The 27,640-nt window shown below is 41.4% G+C and overlaps 2 protein-coding genes across 2 annotated transcripts in view; both read right to left on the bottom strand.

Moving 5' to 3' along the window:
• LOC310738068 (protein Niban 1-like) overlaps window positions 1-27,640 on the bottom strand; it is a 120,577-nt gene that overhangs the window by 19,614 nt on the left and 73,323 nt on the right. The gene's annotated exons all lie outside the window — the stretch shown is intronic.
• LOC310738081 (kinesin-associated protein 3-like) lies at window positions 1,187-27,640 on the bottom strand. Its single transcript, XM_083563021.1, has 20 exons — window positions 27,468-27,640; window positions 25,522-25,653; window positions 23,205-23,350; window positions 23,027-23,085; window positions 21,682-21,823; window positions 16,065-16,164; window positions 15,529-15,653; window positions 13,966-14,064; window positions 13,695-13,873; window positions 12,770-12,932; window positions 9,046-9,146; window positions 8,242-8,350; window positions 8,034-8,146; window positions 7,792-7,957; window positions 7,551-7,676; window positions 7,284-7,382; window positions 7,120-7,205; window positions 6,007-6,193; window positions 5,165-5,258; window positions 1,187-2,057 (listed from the first exon to the last, which is right to left on the bottom strand). Exons 1-20 carry the CDS (start codon window positions 27,497-27,499, stop codon window positions 1,946-1,948), a joined length of 2,370 nt encoding a protein of 789 aa, XP_083419147.1. The 5' UTR covers window positions 27,500-27,640; the 3' UTR covers window positions 1,187-1,945.

Below are 27,640 nucleotides of genomic sequence, written 5' to 3'. Positions count from 1 at the left end.
AAATTGTTAAAAAAATCATACATTGTGATTTCTGGATTTTTTTTTTTAGATTATGTCTCTCACAGTGCACATGCACCTACGATGAGATTTCAGACCCCTCCATGATTTCTAAGTGGGAGAACTTGCAAAATAGCAGGGTGTTCAAATACTTATTTTCCTCACTGTATATATATGTATGTATGTATATATATATATATATATATATATATATATATATATATATATATTTTTTTTTTTTTATATTATAATAAAATATTATAATATTTAATAATATTTTTACCTATGACCAGAAAAAAAAAATACTAAAATCAATAAATCTGTATAAACCCACTCAGGTCTAAACCCAATAAATAAATAACACTAAAACATTAAAACATTAAAATAGACAGAGTAATAGAGTTGATCTACTGAATGTTCTTGGCTTTCAGAAGCCTGAGTAATTGCCAGGTGTAATTGGATCTGGCTCTCTGACAGACTTTGCTTTCATCCAGTGTTTTCCAGCCTCATGCCTTATTCCCAGGATCAAGAAATAATCAGAGAACATCTCTGAAAGATGAAAACGGTCAACCCTGAACTGTCTGCATAAATGTGGATACAACGTGGCTTGACGCTCATGTTTGCGGTACCTTCTGGCTCTCTTTCAGTTATACTGTCGTGTAGTCTAGCTGGAGTCACTGTACAGTGTCCTTAACCATTGTCAATAAGAATACCTTATCATCTGTATATCCCTCCTCTCTCTGACCAACAACACATGCTCCTGAGGTACCAGTGATCCTGTCCTGTTCTTCTTTCTCTCCATTCGATTACAACTGAGGTTCCACAGAGGAACCATATGAATGCTGCATAGGCTTGGGCTGCAATTGAATGAACAGTTGTGCATTCAGGTGTCCATCAGTGAACAGTTGATACCTTCAACAATGATAAATGGGCAATGAATCAACATTTGGGTGTTGAGTCATCTCAAGGTTTCTTCTTCATACCATCTAATGGAGGTGTTTCTTGCTATTGTCGCCACTTACTTAAACCTAAAGGGACTAAATTATGAATTTAAAATGTATATTCGTAATTTACTCATCTCTGTAAAGCTGCTTTGGGACCAATGTACTTTGTTAAAATTGCTATACGACTAAAACTGGATTGAAAAGTGAATTATTATTCATTGGAAACAGAGCAGACAAAAAGCCAATTCTTGATCATATTAGTTGGATTTAATATTGCACCACAGAAATAATAGGCATCTTGTATAAAACAGCAGTTTGAGACAATCCACGGGTAAAGCACATCAATCGAATGTAAATTGACAATATATACATAAAAAATGAAAGCCATACAAAGTCTACGTACAAAAAGTTACATAAAAAAAAAAAATAAAAAACAAACCATAACATTAAAAACAAACAAATTTTTTTTACAATTCAATAAATAAATTCAAAACCAATTCAAGCAAGTGTTAAATATTCTCCCAAGGTCCTACCTTGGAAAGTGTCTGAAATGCCTGAGTGTTTCAGTGTGTGTAAATGCCACAAGTGTAAATGTGTGAGCTCCATGATGAGCTCTTACCGTGTGCAACTAAACTATGCTGTACATTCATGCGAAGAAATTCAGTAATAACTCCTTTTCGATAGCTGCAAAATAACCAAACTGTGTGTTTAATACGTCATGCAAAAAAAAAAAAAAAAAAACTCTGTAAATCTGGGTACATGTAGTGCCTTTGAGTTGCTCAATACACAAGAGTAGATCACTTATAACAAACACACTAAACCTGTACTATTTACTGACGACTGTGTGAAATCGTTCATGAAAGCATAGTGAGTCCGAATCGTATTAGAGACTAATGGAATAGTGGCTTTAAAATGGATAGAATAAATAGCATTAGTAGTGCTGACTCAGCTTTAAAGACTGTATGAATAAAAGGATTCATTTAGGTTACTGTGTTCGTACTGCTCTAGCGTGATGTGGAGTAGCTGTAGTAGTGCTGCTCGTCGGGCCGGAAGCCATATGCCGTAGCAGGTCGCATTGGTCCCCCTGGACCTGGACCATATCTCTCTGCAACAGCACTGGAGGAAAAAAAAAAAATTGTACGGAGAGTGGAATTAGCTGATGGCACCATCAATTAATTATTTACTGACAAAGTATAGGAGTTACTACTATTGTTGAATAGTACGAGAAGTCAAACTGGGAATTTTACAGGATTTAAAATGAATGCTAGCATGGCGGTGTTGCACATAGTAAGTGGCAAGTGTGTCTTATTACTGATAGGTGCCGCACATGTGGAGGTATGTCTGAGACCAAATCAATTTCTCTTCCTCCTTCAGGTATAAAAAAAAGTCTAACTCAGATGTATTAATGTGTGCAGAGCTACACACGTGTTTTGCCAGTCCAACTTGGCTGTAACAGTTTCCCTCTGACCAACCAATCAGGGGACGGGAAAATGCTGACTCTATTCTGGGCCAGCTAGCTGCCCTGTGAGGCGAATTTTAAATGTGATTGGTTAAAGGAACAGAGCTTTTTTTTTAGAAGACGATGGTAAATGGGCCTGCAGGACAGACTTTGCAGACCCTGGGCAGATTAGATTGACATGTCAACACATTAGAGGCTGAAATCTGAAAAATCTAACCTCCACATACACGTACTGGAAGCAGTGCAGCCAAGAGAAACGCTACAAAATGAAAAGAATAAACTGTTGCGAATAAACATACAATTTCATGGAACAAATATTTGAATTTAGGTTGTAAATGTATGTCAGCGCTTCTGATAGTGTTTCTTCCGGAAAAAAAAACAACGTGCGCATAAATCAGACTGTGAAAACCTCTGCGCTACTCCAAAACTCTCTGTACTGTTTCTGGGCCTTGACACTGAAACACTTTGATTTGATTTACATTAGAGCACACGTTAAACAAAAGAAAGCAAATATTATAAAGCATTAAAGGCAGATCCATAATACCGGCGTGCACTGTGCCCTCTTGTTTTATTTCATATCCGAGTGATTAATAACAATATTATAATAATAAATGAAAATCTAGAAAGGCAAAATGATCGACCAAGTACCCGAAAGCTTCAACGTTCACCTCTGCGTCCTCGCTCTTCACCCCCACTTCCTCGGAGCTCGGCACTTCTCTTAAAAAAATATGAGCTGTTTGCTTTGCCCCTACCAGCTCCCATAATGCTGTGTTGTTCTTAGCACAAATCACTTCTGTGAGAGCACGTACACGCATCAGGCGCTTTTCTTTGTAGTGACCACCTCCTGTTATTCTTCTCCCCCCTGTGAGAATCTTGGGTATCTTGGGAAGAGTTTGATTAAGAGGCAGGTGGTGAGAATCCCAGAGAAGTGTATAGGTAAATAAACTTCACCTCATTTTTGGAATCCGCCACCTTCTTTCTTCAGTCTCCTTTCCAGCCGTCTCAGGTTTCACAAGGATGTCTGGACATAGTACCTGTTCATTATGATTTACGGCGTCCGACTACTGTAAAACTCGCCTCGGCATATACGTGCAGTAAACTACTCGAGCGAGAGGATTTACTGTTGCTTTAGATCTTACAGCTGAGTTTAGGAGAGGAGGACATACAGGGATGAGGACGCGTTCCCCTTTTGTATCCGCGTCCTCATCCCGGTATGTCCTCCTGATTACAGTTTATTGTTGTTGAGGGCGATTAAATGCAACTTGTGGTCCTGAGCGCATTGTAGCAGACTGTTGACATTAAGAACAGTACAAATCCAATATACAGTGTGGGGCAGCAGGTATGTCATTTGCTAAGGCAGGTTTAAGCTTCGGGAGAAGTCAAGTGAGGAGACACAACCCGAAAGACATTACTCTAGATAGTCATGACGGATCGTGCCGCTAAAGACGTACCCACGAGCATCACGGGTCAATCATCGATGCGCCTTGTGTAATTCCAAACCAAATGAAAAATGTGTCGAGTGCAAATTATGCCTTTGGGAAGATTCTCGCCACCTTATGCATTTTATCACTCGGCTCCTTCCCCCACGGACAGACAACAGGGTTGGAATCCGGAGCCGGATGGAAGCACACAAAAGACTCCAGTGTTTCCAGGCAGGCCTGAGACGAAGCCCTCTTAACACGAGCCTGTTTCCTGTTCCTATCTGCTTCGCCGCTTTGATCTTGGGCCTGTCGCTACTCGGGGGTTTACTGCTCCTCTAAATCAGCACGCTATCCGCGTCGTTTCAAAATCGCTCTTGATTGGGTGACTGTAAAGTCTCTCTCCCGTGCTGCGCGGGTCTGGCCTTTTTTGTTTACAGCCCTCGCAAGAATTCGAAGGCAGCGTCATGGCCAGCCCGGGTGCAACTCGGATTACATATTGTCTAGATGACATTAAAAACCAGGCCTCTTTGCATTCTGCTGCCGGTTCGTGGGCCCGGTGTGAAATTTCTCTCGCTAGCTAGAAGTGCTTACGGATTTCCTTTCTCCTTTTTTTGAACAAAAAAAAAAACAACACACTTAAGTCACTCTCCTCCTTTTTTTCTATCTGTGTGAGTCTCTCTCTCTCTCTCTCTCTCTCTCTCTCTCTCGCTCATACACATGCCCTGCTTGTCTTTAAACTCCTCCTGATTCAGTCAAGAGCTTGTTCTCTACACCTCAGCCAACAACAACAGATAAATAGCGAGCGCCTCGACGCGTTTCAGGAGCGTCAGCTAATCAAAATAACAGGCTTCTTCGTTATCCATCAAGTCGTTTGGATCGCAGTTTCTCGGGAATTGAAAGATCTTATTAGAGTGCCATCATACATATGGGGGCGTACAGAAAGCCCATAAATCAAATCGTCAGCGTGTGTTTTTCAAAGCGTGTCATGACGGCAGGAGCCGGCACGTGGGGGCTGATCTGTAAAGTGTTGGAACAGCGAATAGTTGTGTGTTTTCTTTATTTTTGCCTCAACACTACAGCTATTGCTGTTGGAGGGAGTGGGGGGGCAGGCAGTGAAGAAAAGAGAGAGTGGGGGGGGGGGTGCGCGCGTGTGTGTGTGTGTGTGTGTGTGTGTGTTTTCTTCTCGCCACAGTCACCACTGGGTCACCCGTTAGGGACAAACTTATTCATTCTTTTATCTCTGTGAAGCTTGTTTGAGACTACAATTGTCTCAAACATTTACGTCCATTGTAAATGAATCGACAAGTGATCGTGAAAGTATCGCTTAAAATATTAGTGTGTACCTGCCAGGGAAACCCTGTGATGCGACATAGTCTCCATTTTGAAAGTCTGTAAAGAAGTCCGGACTGATGGCGGCATTTGCAGAGATTAATCCATCTACAGAAAAAAAATAGGAGGCAGAACACTGTTTTCAATCATAAATCGGACCATAATTACACGTTAGCGCAAATAGATTTTAACGACACTAATTTGAATGAATGCAGGGCGCATTTCTGTTTGACCATTTTATATTAAAATAGAAATAAATAAATATTAAAAAGTTGAAATTAAAACCTTCTATGCAACATACATTCATTCACTAATGAAACAGTCCTTTCTTTAAAAAAAAAAAAGAATAAACTTTACCGAATTTTTTTTTTATTTAAACATTAGCATTTGTTTTTCTGACGCACCAGTCTCAAATTAAGCACCAATATCCGCCATGATGCACGCATCCGGCAATTAAATCTGTCCGTGTGGAAATACAGCAAAAATTTAGTTTGGTGTCCTGATGATTTGTGTAATTTGTCTTCATGCCCTATGCTGAGTCTGGTTTCACTAATAATAAAGAATCTATATATTTGTCCATGCCCATGTGGACAATTAAGATAAAAATGTGCGATTAATTGAACCGAACAGTCATAACATTATAACATGAGCGGTGAAGTAAATTACACTGATTATCTCTTCATAATGGCACCTGTTAGTGGGTGGATATATTTAATAGGCGGCAAATGAACATTTTGTACTCAAAGTTGACGTGTTAAAAGCAGGAAAAATGGGTGAGCGTAAGGATTTGAGCGAGTTTGAATTACACCAATTTTGTTATGGTGCTAATAGGATTTGGGGAAGGCGGCGTTATGACCTGCGCCATAGAAGAGGTCCGGCCGCTCCAGGATGTCCGCTCCTTGCAAAAAGGTCTCTCCCTCATCGCCGTACAAGAAAGGCTCCACTTCGTCCATCTGCCGATTCTCGACCATCTCCAGCCACTGAGAGTTGTGCCAGCGAAACTTTTCGTTTTGGATCTTCCTACCCCATTCTTCATCGTACTCCTGTGCAGGAAACGAGAAAACAACCATCCTGCTTTAAATGTGGATCATAATACACAAGCTTAGGGCTATTAATGCTCCTTTTAGTGTCCACATCTGCGTCGGCATGCTCCGTGCCAAGCGTTTAACATGGCAAATGTTTGTGTAGGTTCTCCAAACATGGCCAAGATCCACCGAGCTCCATGCACCAAGCTCAGACGATTAATCATCTCAGCCTGGACGCCGAGGTTGGGCGCATGTGAACGGCCACCTGAGGCTCGGGGCTAAAAAAGACGTATTATCACGAAACAGGCCAAACTAACATTTTTGGTCAGGGTGCAAATAAATCAAGCGGGACACAGCAGGTCCGAGTTATGACCGAAAAAAGGTTTTATGGCTTGGATCATTAATTTTATTGCAGCACGGCTCATGAGATTTCTGACGTCCCGATAACAGTGGATACGAACCAGGGTTCGGAGTGTTTTAGGACAATTTTTGTCAAACAAATTGCAATCTTGGGGTCGTAGTATGGGACTTGAAGATAAGGTCTTGCAAAAACTTTCACACTGCCAAGCAAACCCTAGAAAACTGAACAAGAGCAGGGGCGAGTGTGTGTGGTATTGAGCAGACCTGAGTTCTGTCCTCTGTACCTATCTGAGTCTAACCAGACACCTCTGGCCTCTTTGATGTGGCTCCCAGCTTTAATAGCTCGGCCTGATCAGTTGTATAGAACACTTCCCCTGGCCTCAGAAAGAAACCTGGTATAATGGAGACCTAATTACATTAATCTGAGGCCTGGCTATAATCACTCGGCGGAGTAATGTCCACGGCAAATCCACGAGCCGACGCTGCCATAAGTAACAACGTAAAACTAACACGGTTGGGGATCCGGACAGGTCCGAGTTGTATAGGAACAAAAATCGAGTGATGCTAAGTCAATAAGCACGTACGGCTATAATATCCAGCGTGTTGTCGCACACTTTGCAGATTTCGGCGTTCTTGTCGTGCATCAGGTCGATGAGGTAAGCCGGAGCTTCTGGGGAAACGGAGTTAAGGTAAAGGAGGTAACTAAGTCTCTCGGTAGTGTGGTTTGGAAAAGAGGAAGAAAGGATACGGGTTTCCTTTATAATGACGTCCCGAGTGGCCTGGTGGAACACCATCTGGTAGAAGACGTATACGATTTGGCAAACAAATTCGTCATCCTCCTGTTGGGCTGCAAAAAAAAAAAAGAAAAAAGATAAAGAGATTTACATTTACAGCATTTGTCAGACACCATTATTTATCTCATTAATACAACTGAGCAGTTGAGTGTTAAGGGCCTTGCTCAAGGGGCCCACTACTGGCAGCTTTAAACAAGTTCTGAATCATGACCACAACCAACCGTTGAGTAGCTCTATAAGCGCAGGGATGATGCCCGACTTGGCTAACATGGCGGCGCAAGAGTCGTCCATCGAGACCGTGCCGATCATGATCACCACCTCCAGCATGAGGTCATCTTCTGCCGAACCTGGAGGTCACAAAAAAAAAATGGAGAAAGCGGTTGTGTGAACTTTAATAATTTTTCCATTGACGGATCATTTCTTAAGTTCGTATCCCTGCTTGGGACTGCCTCCCCGTCTCACCGGGTTTGAGGTGGTCTTTAAGGAAGGGTACTAGGTTGTATTCTTTCAGCACCAGCTCCCAGTCCAGGTCGGGGATAGTGAGGTTCGCCAGTGTGCCCAAACACTCGATCACAAATTCCTCGTCCTCGTTCTGACCGATCTGAGCGGCAAGGTCTCCTACATAATCCTGAACGAAAGAAAAAAAACACTCATGTACTGTAAATAATAAAACAATGAACATCCATGTCCGTGTTGACGCTCACGATGAATAAGTTCTTGGAAGGTCCGTCGTGCTGGGAGATGTTCCGAATCATTTTCATCGTCAGCGGATCCTTCAGCTTGAACGCCCTCTTCATCAGCATCTTCAATCCGTTACCTAGAGACATTCGGAAGACAATGTGTATATACAGCCACTGGGACTAGCTATATATTGAGAAATATGCACTTTATGTCAAATGTACACGTCCTAACCTTCACAAATTAGCTGTGCATTTCTCTTATTGGCTGCCAGATTGATGCAGAAGGAGATGAGCTCCGGGTCGACGCCCTCTTCACCACACTCAAACAGCATCTTCATGACCTGTCAGTTATATCCATATAATATCATATCAATATTCAAGAGTTAAATCGAAGTGCCTGAGATATACCTTAAAGCTCTGGCAGGACAAATTGAACGCACTCATCGTTGACTATCTGGGCCCGAGCTCAAACTGAGCAGACATCCAGAGGGTGGCGCTAATTAGCCCCGGCCTAGACGGGCAGGAGCTTAGGATTTCCCCCCAAACAGTTCCCGATTTTAGAAGCGTATCCCGCGTGTCAGTCCTTATTAGTGCCGATGGAAAGTACATGCCCAGAACTGAACAGGAGCCCAGGGTGTGCGATGTGAAGTGAGTTTGTGTATGCGTGACGTTAACATTAAGCAGGACGGCAGGCAGTCCTGACCAAGGCTAGTCAGCTCTGAGAGGAGGCCATGCTGTGCAATCACCCAGCTCCGGAGGATCACATGGCAGCAGCCCCGGAGCCGTAATCACACAGCGGCTAGACTTACCGGCACCTGCCCTGCTCTCGCTTCCTCGCCACCCCAAAGTGCCTTTGTACATCCTAAAGGCAAAGCATGCATAATTTGACTACAAATCCCATGCTCCCATACCCGGACCTCGACGTCTCGCCGCGTAGCCTTTCCCTGAATGAGCTGAAATAAAACCCAGTTGTCCGCCATTCCGTAACATTCGCACATGTGGTCTCACATTTTTCTCTTTGATTTTATACTCTTACCTGAGGAATGCAGTCCGTGTAGGCGAACATGGACTTGAAGCGGTCGTCCACGCTAAGATGGTAGAGTATGCGCATGGCCAAATGCTTTTGCGCTTCATCTCCTGAAACAAGCAAAATGGATGGCATTTATTTATTTACTATGGTATTCCATTTAAAACTAGAGCCTACTGATTCATTTCAGAACCACATACTACATATATTTTAGCAGAGGAATAAAAAAGGAAGGAAGAGAAGTGAATTACAAGAGTAGAAGAAAGAAAACTAGGAACTTGCTCCTGCAAGTGTTTCTTGTACACACTTGAATCGATATCCATAAAAAAGGTAACTGATTTGCATATATTTCTAGTGGTCACACACACACACACACACACACACACAAACACACAAACACACAAACACACAAACACACAAACACACACACAGAGACAAAGTGCAGAAGGTCTCCAGTCGGAGCCGGTCGCAGACCCTTCAGGCTAGGTTATCTCAGCCAATTGATGCCAGATGTTCTTTCCAAAACCCAGAAAGAAAAGGACTCCTTCATTTAATTGGCAAAAAATTACACACAGTACGCACAGTAGTGCTCCGCTCGGCAGGTAGGGAGAACACAACGGCGGATCCTTTACGAGCGCTGTGGAGATTGGCCCCTATAAAAATGTTCAAAACCCTACTGGAGCCCTAGAAAAAGGAGAGGGCTGCAGGGGGGGAAAAAGCATTGTTAGAAACTAATTACGCCGTTCAGGGGCAGTTAGTGGGAGAGCCAGCAGGCTGCGCTTTAAATACAAACCACCCAGGCCTCCAAGACAGTACAGAGGGGAGGCTCGCAGGTGTCAGCATTTTGTCCCGTCGACTTGGCCTTTTCGACAGTAAACCAGCTGCAGAGAACACGACTTTAAAGAGGGCACTCTTTCACAAGGTGGCGTGACAAAAACAAAATGATGCTGTCTGGTGGAGGGACAAAGAAAGCTGTAACCTTACATCAGTTACATCAGCAGGTCCGAAGGAGCGAAACAGAGCGGCGTATTTACTCAGGAATGAAGATCACAACGGTGATCAACAGCCCGCTCCATAACAGCAGCCAGTGCCTTCGTTTATTTCCTATAGAGGCCCTGGTCCACTTTAACACAAAGCGAAATGACCCCTTTTCGCCATGTTTTTTTCAGTTTTCTATTTAAACACAGTTTGCTGTACGAGCCCCTTTTCTGCTTCATTCGTTTGTCCAACACAAGCTCGGTCATTACACGAGGTGGTATCAGTAAGTTTCGAGACTCGCTCTGTTTACAAGAAAGTACTTCATTTATCTACACACTATAAACACACTATCGCCTTCAAAATAGTCCCTTTTGCGCAGCAATACAGCGCTCCCACTTCTGGAACGTGTCCTGGGAGTCTTCTTTTGATCATGGCAACGGTGTCAAAATGCGCACTTTGAGCCAGATCGTAATTTTTGGGCAGAGGGCGAATCTGGCGAGTAGGGTGGGTACGGAAGTCATATCGTGTGGATTGTTCTCCGACGCTCTTCATGATCTCTCGTCGTCTTCACGTGATCTTCTCCTGCTCTCGAAGGGCCTCTTAAATACATCTCGAACGACTCGTTGCAGAGTCGCCGTACGTCAAATGTCCAACTGCCCAGTTTCAGCAGAATTTCACATTTAGTCCATTAGTCTCTAAACCTTTTGATGCCACCTCGTAAAAACCCAGACTCATTTGCTGGGAGGAACCTGGACGCTATGAGTTCAGTTGACATAAATGCAAAAGCGTCCAGAAACAAGGGGTCACAAAATCTTAGGTCTGTGGTATTTCAACCCGATGTGTTCCTTCTTGATTGTGATTCCGTTTTCCCTTGAATTAACTGAATGCTTCTGAAAGGTGCTGCATTGATAAACACCGCGGAGTAGAAAATATGTTTGGATCCTCGGATCACTGTTACCTCCTCCACGCGGCTCGGAGATAACCCAAGAGAGGTGATGATGAGAGGAGGCCGATCGCTGCTTTTTATCTTATCGGCAGGTTGTGACCTCTGCTGTGGGCTGCTGGGATTTGTGGCCTTCTCGCTCAACCAGATAAGAGATGAGAAGTTCATTCTATTAATCAGCCTAAGCGCCAGATGTGAGTTCAGGACGGCGCGTGTGCATTTCCCTGTACATGCCCTGGTTGGATGAATAGCCCTTTACTACGGGAAGTGCCTCTGAGTGCGAGCGATCACGTGTTCTCACGGATCTCCATAGGTAGCCAACGCTGGAACCCCCCCCATCCTGGAAGAACAATATTTACTCTAGGAGCGAGCTTGTTATTACAAAAAAAAGAGATTATATAAATTATGTGGGAACCATGACACCCCCCCCCAGGACCGTAAAAAGACACATCAGTGGTGTCAAAGGCAACCACGCCTGGGCGCATGATTCACGCACCAATCGCACGCTATATTCCTTCTCAGGAAGTGGTCAGATTAAAAGCCGGACACAGACCCGAGTCTGTTCGGTCAGCTTAAACACTCAACTCACGGAGGTGTTCGATGTATGCTAATGTAGTACTTTTGCTAGCTATTCTGCTCGCCATTACATTATTCAGTTCGGGGCTAAAATAGCAGGGTTGAGAAAACAATACGAGGTCATTAGAGATTTATAATGTCCTGTGCTGTAGTACTTGCAGCCGTTTCTCACGCAGTACTTTCAGAGCCCCTTCCTTGACCTGACTCATAAAAATTGTACTGTAATACAAGGACTAATCAACCACAGTGTGATGGAATTGGGGGGTAGGAGGGGCGTCAAAAGTTACACGGAATTGAAACGTTTCATAGCCCCTCACCTGGAGTTGGGAGAAACGCATAGAAGCATTAATGACAACTCATTCATGTACACGTTATTCTGTTGTCTGGGCGTGTTAATTGTAGATAAATCTGGAATGCGATGCTCAACAAGAACGTATGGGCGTGATGATCGGGTGTCCACATACATTTGGCCATATACCGTTGCTATTTTCACGCAATTCAAATTCTAACTGATTGCATGTAAAGAATTAAAACATATAATCATACAGTATATGACCAAAGGTTTTGGGACACCTGCCTTTTCCAGTCCAGCACAAATCCAGCTTCATGAAGATATGCGTCGAAGTTCTTGAGTGAGCCTCCTACACAGCGATCAACCCTACTGAACCCCTTTGGGATGAATGTAAATGCTGAATCTGACCGATCAGGTGTCCGCAAACGTTACTTATATGGACACTATATGGACAATCAATTAAGGATATGAATATTCATGTTATGCTGATGATTAGTTTGACACACGTTCGAGGTGTTTCGAGTGGCACGCGTGCTTCAAGAGAGGAAGAGCATCGCCGGGAGACCTTTAGCGGACTCAACCCCCGGAAATGGCAAAACCATTTGCCAACATGTGTGCGATGATCGTCGGAGAGAAATAATCTCACTTCCGCACCCATCCTGCTCGGCAGATCCGGCTCGAAGGTCGTCGTTTTTTGACACAGTTGAGGAGAACCGGCTGCTTGACACGCTTCGAAAACGAGACTCCCAGGACACGTTCCAGAAGTAGATAAATAAAGTACTTTTTTGCAAACAGAGCGCGTCTCGAAACTTTTTTGATAGCACCTCGTATATAGCTGTTAGACACAGTGATCTATCAGCATGATGTAGGCCATTAGTCCAGGTTACTCTATGAAAATGCAATAAAAGCCGAATACATATCATGTGTCCATGTGAGGGGCATACCTAGCAGGGCGGTGAGTTTGGGCAGCAGGCCCACCTGCACCATCTTGCTGCGGAGGCCGGTGTCAAAGGAGAGGTTGAGGAGGAGACGCAGAGTGACGTTCAGCAGATCCTCGTGATCGCAAGGGACCAGCTTCGCCAATTTCTCCACCGTGTCCGTTTCAGCCTGGAATACGCACAAAAGCCAGAAAGGCAGAGGATGCAGAGTAAGTGGGTGGTGGGAGAAAAAGAGAAAGAAATAGCAAAAGAGAGAGAATAGAAGCTAAACCTGGAATCTAAAACTCCACCTCCTCACTGCTCTGTGGAATCAGCAGCAGGCCGCCTATTTCACACTTCTACGCGCGTGCGCTAAGGTCTTGTGGTGTCGCCTTGTTAACGTGTCTGCGGGCTACTGCAGCCTCCGCCGCAGCCGCACAGGCTTGTGGAAACGTGAGAGCTATTACAGCCCTCTCGAACACTCTTCCAAACCAGCTTTCAATGCTAATGACCGTTACGCCAATGATTTATCGCTGCCAGGGTGCACGCGGAAACCATTAACAACAAAAAGAAATTGGGTCGAATTGCTAAAGCTTACATGCAAAGTCCATCAATGGGACAATGCGAGAATATTTATTCTACAAAAGAAGACTTTATTCTTTTAAGCAAACAGGAAATGAGATTTTCTTTTTTTTTTTTTATGATAAAAAAAAGGGGGGGGGGGGAGAAATGTTAAAAAACAGATTTGGGTTCAAACTTTTGATGTTCTTACAGAATAAAAGAGCATGAATCAATTCCATTGTCTATTTATTAAATCCATAACTGATCTTTATGAGAACAATTCGAAAAAACAAAAAACGTATATAACGAACAAAAGAAAAAAAAAAAAGTGATACAGCTCATATGGGACGGGATGATTTAAAACCTCGAAACAAAAGTGTGTGTGTCTCACCATATCGTTCTTGTTCTCCAGAAAGATGCTGAGTTTCTTGAGAAAGGACACAACCAGAACAAGGAGCTCCTCGCTTTCTCGGTCCAGGGTTTTCACTAGCAGGTGCACTATATTTTTGTTCCTCATCTTCAGCTCTATGCGCCTGTCCTCAGACAGGTTCAGCAGTAGATACAGCGCCACTTTTGGAGAAAATGTTCAAATGTATATATAAATCCGTCTTTTTTTATTAAACACATCTGTACATTCAGTCCATATTGATGTGATCGATTACCTCTTAACAGCTGTTCCTGTTTGACCAGCAGACCGTGGTACTTCTTCAGTGCTTTCTCATACTCTTTCTTCAGGTTCTGGTTCTCAGGGTCTTCCTCCTGTTCAAGCAGTCAAGGATCTCAACATTTCAGACAAAATTTCATTTGGTTTATTGAAAATTTGGAGGAGGTTCGGGGCAAAACCGTAGTTTATATATTCCAGGTATACAGAGGCCTTTTTTTGAACAACATGTGAACATACTGTATATACTGCCCTGCTGATAGTGATGTATACAGGGCTTTTACATGTACAGGTACTAATGTATTAGTACAATCACTTTCAGCTGATATTTACTGTCAGATCTAAAATATCCAAAAAAAATAAATAAAATACAGCCACAATTTCAGAAAAAGTTGGGACGCTGTGGTGTAAACTGTTAATAAAAACAGAATGCGATGAAGTGCAAATCTCATAAATTCATGTTCTATTCAAAATAATACATTAAAATGTTTAAACTGAGACTATACACCATTTTAACAAAAAAGGTCATTTTGAATTTGCTGACTACCACAGGGTCACGTTTCCGACTGTGTAGCATTACATGTTCTATCTGTAATACATCTGAGAACTGAGGAGACCAGATGCTGAAGTTTTGGGAGAGGACTGTTGCCCTGTGTGTGTATGATACAGGATTCTAACTGCTCAACAGTTCCTGGTGTCCTTTGTTGTGTTTTTTGTTTTATGATGCACTAGACTGCAGTCACGCTATTATAATAGATGCATTATGCAGTTATGCGCTCTCTTGATTGTAGATTTAATTTTCAATGTAAAAAGCTTTCTGGCACTACAGAGGGGGTGACGCTGCTGATTGGCAAAAAAAAAAAAAAAAAAGTCAGAATTGGCAAAAATAAAGTTGACATTTTGAGAGGTAACGTCAGCATTGGCAAAAATAAGGTCAGAACTGTGGTAAAGTCTGAATTGCAAGAATAAAGTCGGAATTGCAAGAAATAAAGTTGGAATTAGGCAAACCATTTTTTAGGGGCGGAAATGGGCTTCCATAGATATGTATTTTTTTATCTTCTACTGTGAATAAAATACGGATTAATTAGATTTGCAAATCATTGCGTTCTGTTTTTATTTACATTGTACACCGCATCCCAATTTTTTCTAATCTGCTACACTGCATATTGCAAAACTAACTTTCACATTGTAAAACACTGCAAAATCTTACGCACTGTCCCCATTTATTCATGAATTCTGACTCCTATACGCTTTATACGCCTGCTGTCTTATACTTATAGTCTTATACCTACAACATATTTTTTGTATATTTAATCTGTTATGTGCACATCTATTATTCAAACAATCTTTATTCTTCTGCCACATATTGCGAGTTCTTTGGGAACTTATGACACCAAATTTCCCTTTAGGGATTAATGAAGTACTATCCATGAAGCATCACTAAGACCTTTGGTTTTAAGGATTTACGTCACATCGGTTCAAAATGAAACATTAAAGCACCTCTGACCGATGAGCCGACTTAACCACTTGACCCCCTGTATGACTCCTAAACAGTTAAGGATATCAGCTCTCTTCTTCTTCTGCAGCTCCTCCTGCCACAGGTCGTACCTCTTCAACTCGTGCTCCATGATGTTCATGCACAGGGCACCGATCTTGTAGTGAGTGATCAAAGCATGGAACTGGATAAAACTGGGAAAAAGGAACATTCGCATTGTTTTGACTCCGAGTACTGGACGGTGTTCGGGCATGCCAAAATAAAGTTGCAGCTAGCGCCCAAAACGGTCCCCGGTCAATTATGTATGTGAACCAGATCCATTTTTGCAGCGCAGTTGAGAAACAACGAAGTGCTCTGGAGCCAAGAACAACTCCGGAGTTTGTGCACTCATCTATTCAATCCTTAGAAAATCCCCAATCATCTAATTGCTTTTGACAGTAGGCACTATTATTATTATTATTATTATTATTATTATTATTATTAAGCAATTTAGCACGGTTATTAAAAAATAATGAAAACGAGCCCCTGTAATGATGGATCATGATAATGGCTCAAACATTTAGACTAAAAAGTGCTAGCGGAGATTTTTATACCCCGCTTGATACCTGGAGAAACAAAAGAAGACGTAGATGATGGTGGTTGCCAAGTCTACACTCTGCTTCCAGTCCTCCCTCAGAACTCGGGCCAGGGCTCCCAGAGCTGTCTCTGTAGAGCAACACACACACACACACACACACACACACACACACACACACGTGATCCAACACTCAGTGCTTAATTAAACCGCTCAATACACTTCCGAGTACTATATCGTTTGTAGGAATAACAAAAAGAATCAGAATCACAGATATCGAAAGACAGGAGTGAGTTGAATTGAATTGAGTTAAAACTAAGGCGAAACAATTAATTGTATTTGCGATAACGCAATATAAAAAAAAAAAAAAAAGATTTTTCAACCGATTACGTCAGAGTAAAGCAGTAGGCACGCTATACTGCACCTTGATCTATTGTACAATGACCTCAGGCTTGACTTGACCTGATACTGCAGAAACTATAGTGTCACAGACACTACGTTGTGTAGGACTGTTTTGGCTTAAAAAAAACATACAAACAGCGCAGCGTCGGGTATTGGCAAAAACCCGCCTTCTACAACTAACCCGATTCAGCACTTAAAACACCACAAAGACATAAAGGAAAGTTGCACAGCTTAAAACCCGAACCGAACCATGACCGACACGTTTGAAAGCACGTCATGTGAATGTACTTTAAATATGGAAATTACATAAGCAGTAACGCAAAAGGTCCCCGCTCAGTACGGCGACCAAGCCTGGGTTTTGATTAATACACTGGATAAGCGGTATAACATTCAATCACGCAGATATTTTATACCGGTTGCCATACCGGAGCTACACAGGAAATGCTAAAGGAGAGTCGTGCTGAAAACAGCAGGGTTTTTCGCAGCTATTTGTTCTCCTTTATTTTTCTGCACTTTGTGTGTTACTTTACTGACTGGAGATCAGTAAGATTATTTATATTTGTGTATATATATATATATATATATATATATATATATATATATATATATATATATATATATATATATATATATATATATATACAGTGGGTACGGAAAGTATTCAGACCCCCTTACATTTTTCACTCTTTTTTATCTTGCAGCCATTTGCTAAAATCATTTAGGTTCATTTCTTTTCCTCATTAATGTACACATAGCACCCTATATTGACAGAAAAACACAGAATTGTTGACACTGTTGCAGATTTATTAAAAAAGAAAAACTAAAATATCACATGGTCCTAAGTATTCAGACCCTTTGCTCAGTATTTAGTAGAAGCCCCCTTTTGATCTAATACAGCCAGGAGTCTTTTTGGGAAGGATGCAACAAGTCTTTCACACCTGGATTCAGGGATCCTCTGCCATTCCTCCTTGCAGATCCTCTCCAGTTCTGTCAGGTTGGACGGTAAACGTTGGTGGACAGCTATTTTTAGGTCTCTCCAGAGATGCTCAATTGGGTTTAAGTCATTGCTCTGGCTGGGCCATTCAAGAACAGTCACAGAGTTGTTGTGAAGCCACTCCATCGTTATTTTAGCTGTGTGCTTAGGGTCATTGTCTTGTTGAAAGGTAAACCTTCAGCCCAGTCTGAGGTCCAAAGCACTGTGTAGAAGGTTTTCGTCCAGGATATCCCTGTGCTTGGCCGCATTCATCTTTCCCTTGATTGCAACCAGTCGTCCTGTCCCTGCAGCTGAAAAACACCCCCACAGCATGATGCTGCCACCACCATGCTTCACTGTTGAGACTGTACTGGACAGGTGATGAGCAGTGCCTGGTTTTCTCCACACATACCGCTTAGAATTAAGGCCAAAAAGTTCTATTTTAGTCTCATCAGACCAGAGAATCTTATTTCTCACCATCTTGGAGAACTCCATGCGGGTTTTCATGTGTCCTGCACTGAGGAGAGGCTTCCGTCGGGCCACTCTGCTATAAAGCCCCACTGGTGAAGGGCTGCAGTAATGGTTGACTTTCTACAACTTTCTCCCATCTCCTGACTGCATCTCTGGAGCTCAGCCACAGTGATCTTTGGGTTCTTCTTTACCTCTCTCACCAAGGCTCTTCTCCCCCGATAGCTCAGTTTGGCCGGTCGGCCAGCTCTAGGAATTGTTCTGGTCGTCCCAAACGTCTTCCATTTGAGGATTATGGAGGCCACTGTGCTCTTAGGAACCTTAAGTGCAGCAAAAATTTTTTTGGAACCTTGGCCAGATCTGTGCCTTGCCACAATTCTGTCTCTGAGCTCTTCAGGCAGTTCCTTTGACCTTAATGATTCTCATTTGCTCTGACATGCATTGTGATCTGTAAGGTCTTATATAAACAGGTGTGTGGCTTTCCTAATCAAGTCCAATCAGTATAATAAAAAATTTCTGGACTCAAATGAAGGTGTAGAACCATCTCAAGGATGATCAGAAGAAATGGAGAGCACCTGAGTTAAATATATGAGTGTCACAGCAAAGGGTCTGAATACTTAGGACCATGTGATATTTCAGTTTTTCTTTTTTAATAAATCTGCAAAAAGGTCAACAATTCTGTGTTTTTCTGTCAGTATGGGGTGCTATGTGTACATTCATGAGGAAAAGAAATTAACATAAATGATTTTAGCAAATGGCTGCAATATAACAAAGAGTGAAAAATTTAAGGGGGTCTGAATACTTTCCGTACCCACTGTATATATACACATATATATACACATACATACACACACACACACACACACACACACACACACACACATCATCGTTTTATTCATTTGAAGTGTTAAAGTCCAATCCACATGTTTACGTATCATATGTTTTTTACAACGAGTTTAAATGATCTAAATACCGAATGTGGTAAACACTCTGATTTGTGGTATTTCTGCAATTTAGATTATATGGTCATAATAATTATTACATGCTTACCAGACTCACAGTTTAAACAAATCATTCAATATATTGCTGTGACTAGTTAATAAAAACCTCTTTCATATCAATTCATGGACATAATACACAATGATTTATTGTTTGTCTTTGTTGAATAATATAGAACATAAAGAGCCTTAAAAAAAATAACTGCATATTAAAATTGATTATGTAAAGGTACGAAGCTGGAGCAGAAATGCATGACAAGTTCAAAGTGCAAGAAATGTGGGTTCGATGTTTCAAAGTAATCTAGAATTAAATCTAATAGACTGCTAATTGTAACAATACAGTATGGCGATGTAGCTCAATTCTGGAAAACGGAAATAAATTTCCGACCAGAATTGAACTCCCGTGCCAATAATCTGACAACTGTGAGCATCTCGACCTTATGATAACATCAACGTAGTTCATGTGGAATTTAAACAACATGGAAAGAGCTTCTTTCTAACCCAGCCTTAGATACGTGCCTGCAAAGATCATGTCAGGTAGGGAAGCAGCGTGGTAACAAAAGGTCCACGCAACAAAAGGTCCACCAAAAAGCTACCTAAAAAAATAACTCCATCTCCATTCAACCAATTTGGAAATCTGAGGATATCAGAAGGTTGGGTTCAAATACCAGCACCAACAAGTTTGGGCATCTGCCAAATTTGAAATAAAGTCAGAATTGTGGGAAATAAAGTCGTAATTGGCGCAAAATGAAGTCGAAATTGGCGAGAAACGAAGTCGGAATTGTGAGAAAACAATGTAACTGATGCTGATCTGACTGCATGCGTGCGTTACCTTTTGACTTTTTTATCACAATCTGACACAGAGACGTTTGACAGGACGTATGTTTGGCATACGACGTTGCTGCAACGAGATGTTTGAGGTGTTTTGAGAGGCACGCGCGCTTCAACAGTGGATGAAGACCTTCAACGATGATCGTCGGAGAACAATCCACATGATCTTCCCTCCGCACCCACCCTACTCGCCAAGATTTGGCTCGTGCGGACTTCGCCCTCTTCCCGAAGATAAAGATCCGGCACAAAGGTCCGTGTTTTGACACCGAGATTGCGGAGATCTGGCGCGAACCGCCGATGGTGCTTGACACGCTTAGAAAAGAACACGTCCAGGACACGTTCCATAAGTAGCAGGAACACTGGTAGCTTTGTATTGCTGTGCAAGGACTATTTTGAAGGTGATGAAAACGTAGATAAATAAAGTACTTTCTAATAAACAGAGCGAGTCTCAAACTTTTGATACCACCTCACATGCAGATAAATGCTGGGCAGTAGAATTGGAATCGGTTTTTCACTTCTAGGGAATTGCAGACTGGAAAACTTTGTGCAGATGTATATGAAATCTGTAGGCTGCAGAAGTGATCAGGAGGGTTTTCTAAGAAGGACACACAAATATGTGTCAATGCTGAACATGCATATGGAACATAAATACGCTGAGCTGAGCTGAATTGGAGATTCCCTAAACACAAGGGAAACGATGGATGAGGGGTTAAAGCAACAGAGAGAAAGAGTGGGTGTGAGTTACAGAGAAGAGAAGAAGGGTCAGAGGACCCGAGGGCTACGGGACGGGAGAGAAGGAGAGGTCAGGTCTCACGTGGCATGAGAAATGAGACTTCCTCTGCGGGCGGACATGTGCGTCGTGCTCCCCCCCCGGGCCCCTCTCGTTTCCGTATGACCCCGGTGCGACTTTGTTAGTGCTCAGACGCCATCTCCAGACACTGTGATGCTAACGAATGCTGACAGGTTTGTGCAGGATCTAATGCGTACTGACAGAAGAGATGGACACTGGACGTCGGCCGACCGGGAAACACAGCTGGGAAATATTCGGCGAAAAGGGATAGTCTGCGTACACGTATGTGAAAGTGCGACGTCTCGTAAATGGCGCGTCGCTTTCTAATTGGTGAATTATGGTTTTAGTAGAGCGCGCTATAAAAACGCGCCGGAAATGTTTTAAAACAAGGGACACTTACAAGAGAAAACAAGAGCCGTGTTTCATCTAACACACATTTCTATTAATTAAATTGTTTGTTGGATAATAACATAATCACAGCTCCGTATATAACTCTTTGCAAGACTCATCATTTAATTCTTAACCTCAATACAACTATTTACATTATTGGGTTTTAATATAATGGTTTATTCCTGAGCTCTCTCAAAACGTTTTTTAACTGCCAACATTTAAACTAGAGGTCGACCGATAGTGGATTTTATAGATACCTATAGATCGGTTGGATCGTACCTGCCGATAACCGATTAATCATCCAATGGATTAAAAAAAAAAAAAAAACTATAAAAAAAAACAAATGTAAACAACACCATGTAAAATAGTTCTGTACTTTTTTACAAAAATAAAACATGAAAAAACAGTACTAAAAGAAATAAATACGAACGTGCTAATTAATATATATAATATATATTAATTATATTTAGTCTCACGTGTAAAAACAAAAAGCATGTGGCGTCAGTGATTTGCCTCTGAGAAGGTTAATCGATGGAGAATTGTTCGATTGTAAATTCCACCAGAAAAAAAAAAAGAAAAAAAAAAAAAAAACAGGAAACCACCTGCTAATGCTTTGCGTTTTAGTATTGTGTGTAGTGCATTTCATACAGCATGAAAAGTGCTGTAATTTCCTGCTCAAATTGTCCTGTATTTAATGCTTAGCTCTGAGAATGTAACCCTAATGTAACTATTTCCAGAAAAATATAACTGTCAATTGCACCATTTCATGCGTCTGCAATCTGATGTCACGGCGTACCGTTCTGAAGCAGCTCCTCCAGGTTGTCGGGATTACGGGCCAGCTGCAGAATAAGCGTGGCTCCTCTGATCTTCTCTGGAACGTCCTCGTACAGCAGCTCCACGTAATAGTCGATGCTGTTAATATTGGCCTCCTCATCCAGCTGCGAGATCACAAGAGAGAGCGGGTCAGAAAATCCACAAGAAATACTGGAACTAGAAATTCACTGTCAGAGGTTAGAAATGAGAAACTGTGATGCTCTTGACAGTTCAGAGGTTTTGGTCATTCGTTCAATACGTCCATTTAGTGAACTTCATGAGCAAAATAAAGCTTTCATTCTCAATCAAATTTTTAAGTCATATACAATTACGATGTTATTTATAATCTATTTTCTATTCAAAGTGTGCCGAAAAAACCCTGCACAATGTGACACTATGCCGCCGCCGCCCCTATGCTTCACAGTCGGGATGTCGTTCTGGTCAAAAGCTTGTCTTTTTCCGTCCATTACAGTCAGACAATCACATTTTCGTTTCATCTGAACGGAGAACGTTCCTCCGAAAGACTGGCGAGGACATGTAAACTTCAGCCCGGCATTTAATTATGCATTCAGCCATGGTGAAGAAGAACTTTCTACACAGATGCTTTCAATGCTTTTACCAGGTCCATTGTGCTTCTTTGGGAGTTCATTTAAAACAAGGGTCCCCAACCACCAGGCTGCAGACGGGTACCAGACTATGGCTCATTTAGTACGTACGAGGCCTATGTATTTAGATTTTATCAACTCATTTGTTCATCCCTGGAATTGAATTTATGTCTGTGTGGTTTTAAGAATTTTTATAGTTACTTATAAACACTTTTTTTTTTTTTTTTTTTTTTTTTTTTAAACAAAGTCAGGGAAGTGGCTCTGGGTTACTCATCAGAAGGTCAGAGGTTCAAACCTTAGTATCGCCAAGCTTCCACTAATGGTCCTTGAGCACTTCCCTTAACCCTCTGTACATCATGGCTAATTCTGCACTCTGACCCCCTATTACCGTTAGGATACGCGAAGAAAGATTTTCAATGTACATTCTTCTGAAAAATCACAAATTCTTTGTCTGAGTTAAGGTCAGTCTTAGCTGGGGTATTAAAGGCAAAAATAAACTGTCAAAATGAAGGTCCTTTTATAGCCACAGGTGATTCTAACAATATCTGAGCAATTCTGAATGAATGGCCAATGAGAGGCTTCTAAAATCATACAATTACTGAAATCTTTGTCTCAAATTAAAAGAAAATGCCCTTCTGGACAAACTGTACAAAAAAAGTGTACGAAAATATAATAAAAGCAACTATAGGAAATTCCATACGCATTTAAACATAACTGCTATACCTCCATGCCTTCGAACGGAGCAGGATCTCTTGGCTTTATCTGCTTTTTCTCGGTTTTTCCTAGAGATTAGAAACCACAAACATTCAGTTTATTGTAATCAAACCAAACGCCGACGCTCACATTAGCTAGTCTTCTGGTCTAACGGGAATATACTGTAACCGCACGCGTTCCTTCCTACCTGTAGGTGACTTGCGGTTTTGAAGGTAGAAGAGCAGACGCTCCACTTCTGGGAGCTTGGATGGTGAAATGAGCCTGCATTCCTCCACCACCTTTCGTGCTAACAACCCAATATCCGTGCTGGCATTAAGGCTTTTCAGACGAACACTGAGAAGAGGAACGTTTGCGTTTATTCAATACGGTGAAGCAAAAAACACAGACTGCAGGAATGAAGTCGTGTCGAATCAACCAAAACACTTTTCCAACACGGTGTCCCAGATTTTGTCCCCATTTGTAAACCAATTTGCCCTCAAACAACTTTTACGTAATGAAGAGGGAACGGAAGACGAAGATAGAATATGAAGGTTTTATGGAGAAATCGAAATCACTATCTATCGAAAGTGTACATGCATTTATGGCCCCCTGATAACTTCACCTCTGTCGGTGTTGCCATGTAGAATTGAAATTATTACAGACGTGCCAAGTTTAAGAACTAGTCAGACTCTACATAAAAAAGTTCAAAACTCTACCAAATGTCATGTTCATAACATTAATATTTTCTGGGTTATCAAAAAAAGAAAAGAAAAAAAAAGTTTCCTCATTTTGTTATGTTACAGTCTTATTCCAAAATGGATTCAAATAATAATTTTTCTCAAAATCTACAAACAAAACCCCATAATGACAACATGAAGATGGTGTGTTTTATCAATTGCGAATTGCTAAAAAAAAAAATGTTTAATAAAAAGATCACATGTACATAAATATTCACAGTCTTTGATCAATACTTTGTTAAAGCACCTTCGGCACTAATTACAGCCTCAAGTCTTTTTGAGTTTGATGCTACAAGCATGACACCTATTTTTGGGCAGTTTCCCCCATTCCTCTTTGCAGAACATCTCAAGCTCCATCAGGTTGGATGGGGACGTCGGTGCACAGCACTTTTCAGATCTCTCCAGAGATGTTTAATCGGGTTCAAGTCTGGGCTTTGCCTGGGTCACTCGAGGACATTCACAGAGTCGTCCCGTAGCCACTCCTTTGTTGTCTTGGCTGTGTGCTTAGGGTCGTTGAACTGTTGGAAAACGAACCGTCACCCCAGTCTGAGGTCCAGAGCGCTGTGGAGCAGGTTTTCATCAAGGAGGTCTCTGTACATTGCTGCATTGATCTTTCTATTGATCATGACTAGTCCCCCAGTTCCTGCTGCTGAAAGACATCCCCACAGCATGACGCTTCCACCACCATGCTTCACTGAAGGGATGGTATTGGCCAGGTGATGAGCGATGCCTGGTTTCCTCCAGACATGACGATTGGCATTGAAAAATGTTTCTTCTAATGGTCTGAGAGTCCTTCAGGTGCCTTCTGGCAAACTCCACACAGGCTGTCGTGCCTTTTACTGAGGAGTGGCTTCCTTCTGACCACTCTACCATACAGACCTGATTGGTGGAGCGCTGCAGAGATGGTTGTTCTTCTGGAAGGTTCTTCTCTCTCCACAGATTAATGCTGGTGCGCTTTCAGAGTGAACCATTGGGTTCTTGGTCACCTACCTGACTAAGGCTAATCTTTCCCGATCGCTCAGTTTGGCTGGGCGACTTCGCTGTAGGAAGAGTCCTGGTGTTTCGAAACTTCTTCCATTTACAGATAATGGAGGCCACTGTGCTGATTGGGACCTTCAATGCAACAGAAATTCTTCTGTACCCTTCCCCAGATCTGTGCCTCGATACAATCCTGCCTCGGCGGTCTACATACAATTGCTTGGACTTCTTGGTTTGTGCTCTGACATGCACTGTTAATTGTGGGACCTTGTACAGACAGGTGTGTGAATTTCCAAATTATGTCCAATCAACTGAATTTACTCTAATTGGACTCTATTCGAATTGTCGAAACATCTCAAGGATGATCAGTGGAATCAGGATGCGCCCGAGTTCAATTTTGAGTGTCATGGCAAAGGCTGTGAATACTTATGTACATGTGATTTTTTTATTTGTAATACATTTGCAAAGATTTCAAACAAACTTCTTTCACGTTGTCATTATGGGGTTTTGTTTGTAGAATTTTGAGGGAAATAATGAATTGAATATATTTTGTTATTAATCGGCAACATAAAATGTGGAAAAAACGAAGAGCTTTGAATACTTTCCGGATGCGCTGTAGAGGCAACTGTCTCAATGTGTGTCTGGGTTAAATTTCTAAATGGCTGACAGTAGACTCCAAGACTATGGGTTTTTGTTCTTATGTCTTAATTCTAACATGTTTAAAAAAGTTTTTTTTGTGATGGTCTGGTCCATTTGACATGAAATCACCCTACTGAATTGACACAAAACTCATCCATAGACGTGTCTTACATTTTCTGACACGCCTTGCGTTCTCCGAGCATCGGGCCTCCCATTTCCCCCACGATAGTCGCTTCCACTTCATACTGGACAATAAGGGCTTTCTCTGTAGGATGGACATCCAGACTGCCTCCTTTGACTTTCCTGAGAACCATGAACACAGTGTTAAAGAAAATACTGAAAAACTAAACGTTTTAGGACATTTTTTTTTTACATGGAAACTCGTTCATTTAATGGATCAGGCCAGTTACACACATTAAGCATTATTAGAAAGCTGAATAACAGAATATCAATGCCAAATTTAATTTTTTATTTATTTATTTTTTATTTATTATTTATTTATATGATTTTTCAACAGTACCTACATTCATTATTACTTCATAACGTTCAAACATTCACTGACTGTGACAGACTTAATGAGTAAGTCTGTGAGTTATCACATTTTGGAGTGCGTGTGTGTCTATTAGTTCATTTAGACAGTAATACAGCTCATTTCTTGCTGTCCTGAATGTCCACAACCACGGTCACACTAAAGATGCTCATGTTTTTGAATAATCTCACCTAAATATTGCACATAACCACTGTAATGCTCCATCCTTACATACTACAGCCATGGAGAAGTATCATAATTTAAAGCCTGGTTTTCCCACAAACGTTCTGCTTCAATGCATCCGTCACTGTACAGGTATCTGCTCAGCTGTTCCCTGGCTGTGTGTATATGTGTCGTGGCCTCATTATTGCACTTAGAAGGAAGCAGATAAAATGTCTAGCATTTATTTGCATTCGGAATATATGTGAGCTTTTAATTTGAAATCCTTCAAGGCAATGCCTGTAGAAGATCCTAAAACATGTGGTACTGTAGATAGCAGAAAAAATCTGTGCCTAGTGAAAAATATCGCCTTTATAACAGATCAAGAACATCTTCGGCAGGTAGAGGTGTATCCGTGTCAACAATTAAGAGAAAAAAAATCGCAAGAGTAAGTACAAAAAATGTATTAAAAGATGTAAACATTTACTGTTTTTATCAGACGCCTACCAGAGGGACGTATAAAAGTAGAATAGATAGAAAGTCTCTTTCTTAAGTCTCAAACTAAGGATATCATCAGCCTAAAACGCTGTTGGAAGGTTTTTTTTTTAAAGAAAGAAACAGGAAAAAATAAGCGCTTGATTGAGTGTTTTAGGAAGAGGTGGGTCTTTCCCCATTGTTTAAAAATCAAACATCTAGAGGAAGTTCATTCCATCACAAAAAATTTACCAGGTAAGCTTCAAAATGACAAAAACCAGATTAGATCAGTTCTTGAAAAATGGACATACGAGGCAAAGCTCTTGCAGCAGAATGATGCAAAAAGAAAAGTATGGAGATGGAAAGGAACTGCTCATGATCTCTGCACAACCATTTCTGGTGATGCAACTGTTCATAAAAGGAGGAGGATTTAATCTGTAGTGTATCAGGACAAACACCCGAAGCAAATTTCGCTAAATGTCAAATTCAGAGGATAAACAGGCATCTGGTGTAGTTTGGGTTCGATTTCAGACACTAAAATCCTACATATAGTATCAATTATTTATAATGTTTCATGTATACAAACACAAAAAAAACCCCGTTCAATTAATGTCCAAAATATGTAGAGCTGCTGCACATGCACCATATCATATAAAATAATAAAGAAACATAATAATCTAATGAACCCCTTGCTCTATTTATTTGTATTTATTTATTTATTTTTACAAAATTGGCTCTTTGGGTCCAAATCGAAATATATAATTAGGATCCGAGAAGACAACACACCACCACATCAATGTATTTTTTTTGTTTTATTCTTGTAAATTTGACATCTTTATATATATGTTATAGATATCAAGCAGATGAACCTCCAAATCAAAACCCATCCATTAGCTTGCCATGCTAATCGAGCTAACCGAAATTAAATAAAATAAAGACTCACAAGCAAACTCACCTTTTTAAATATCGGACATCATCCGCCTGCATTGTGCGTGTGTGTTTTATATATCTATATATGAATTTATCTATAAAACAGGGGTTGTATAGGTCTTTACAGTAACACTTGTTTATCTGTGTGTGTTGCTAGGGTGTGTAACCCTATCATTTCCCATCATGCACCCCGCGCTG

Source organism: Silurus aristotelis (genome assembly GCF_946808225.1).
Source record: "Silurus aristotelis genome assembly, chromosome: 15".
Taxonomy (NCBI): domain Eukaryota; kingdom Metazoa; phylum Chordata; class Actinopteri; order Siluriformes; family Siluridae; genus Silurus; species Silurus aristotelis.
Note: the sequence above shows the minus strand (reverse complement) of the source record. Positions and strands in the feature narration are given on the sequence as shown.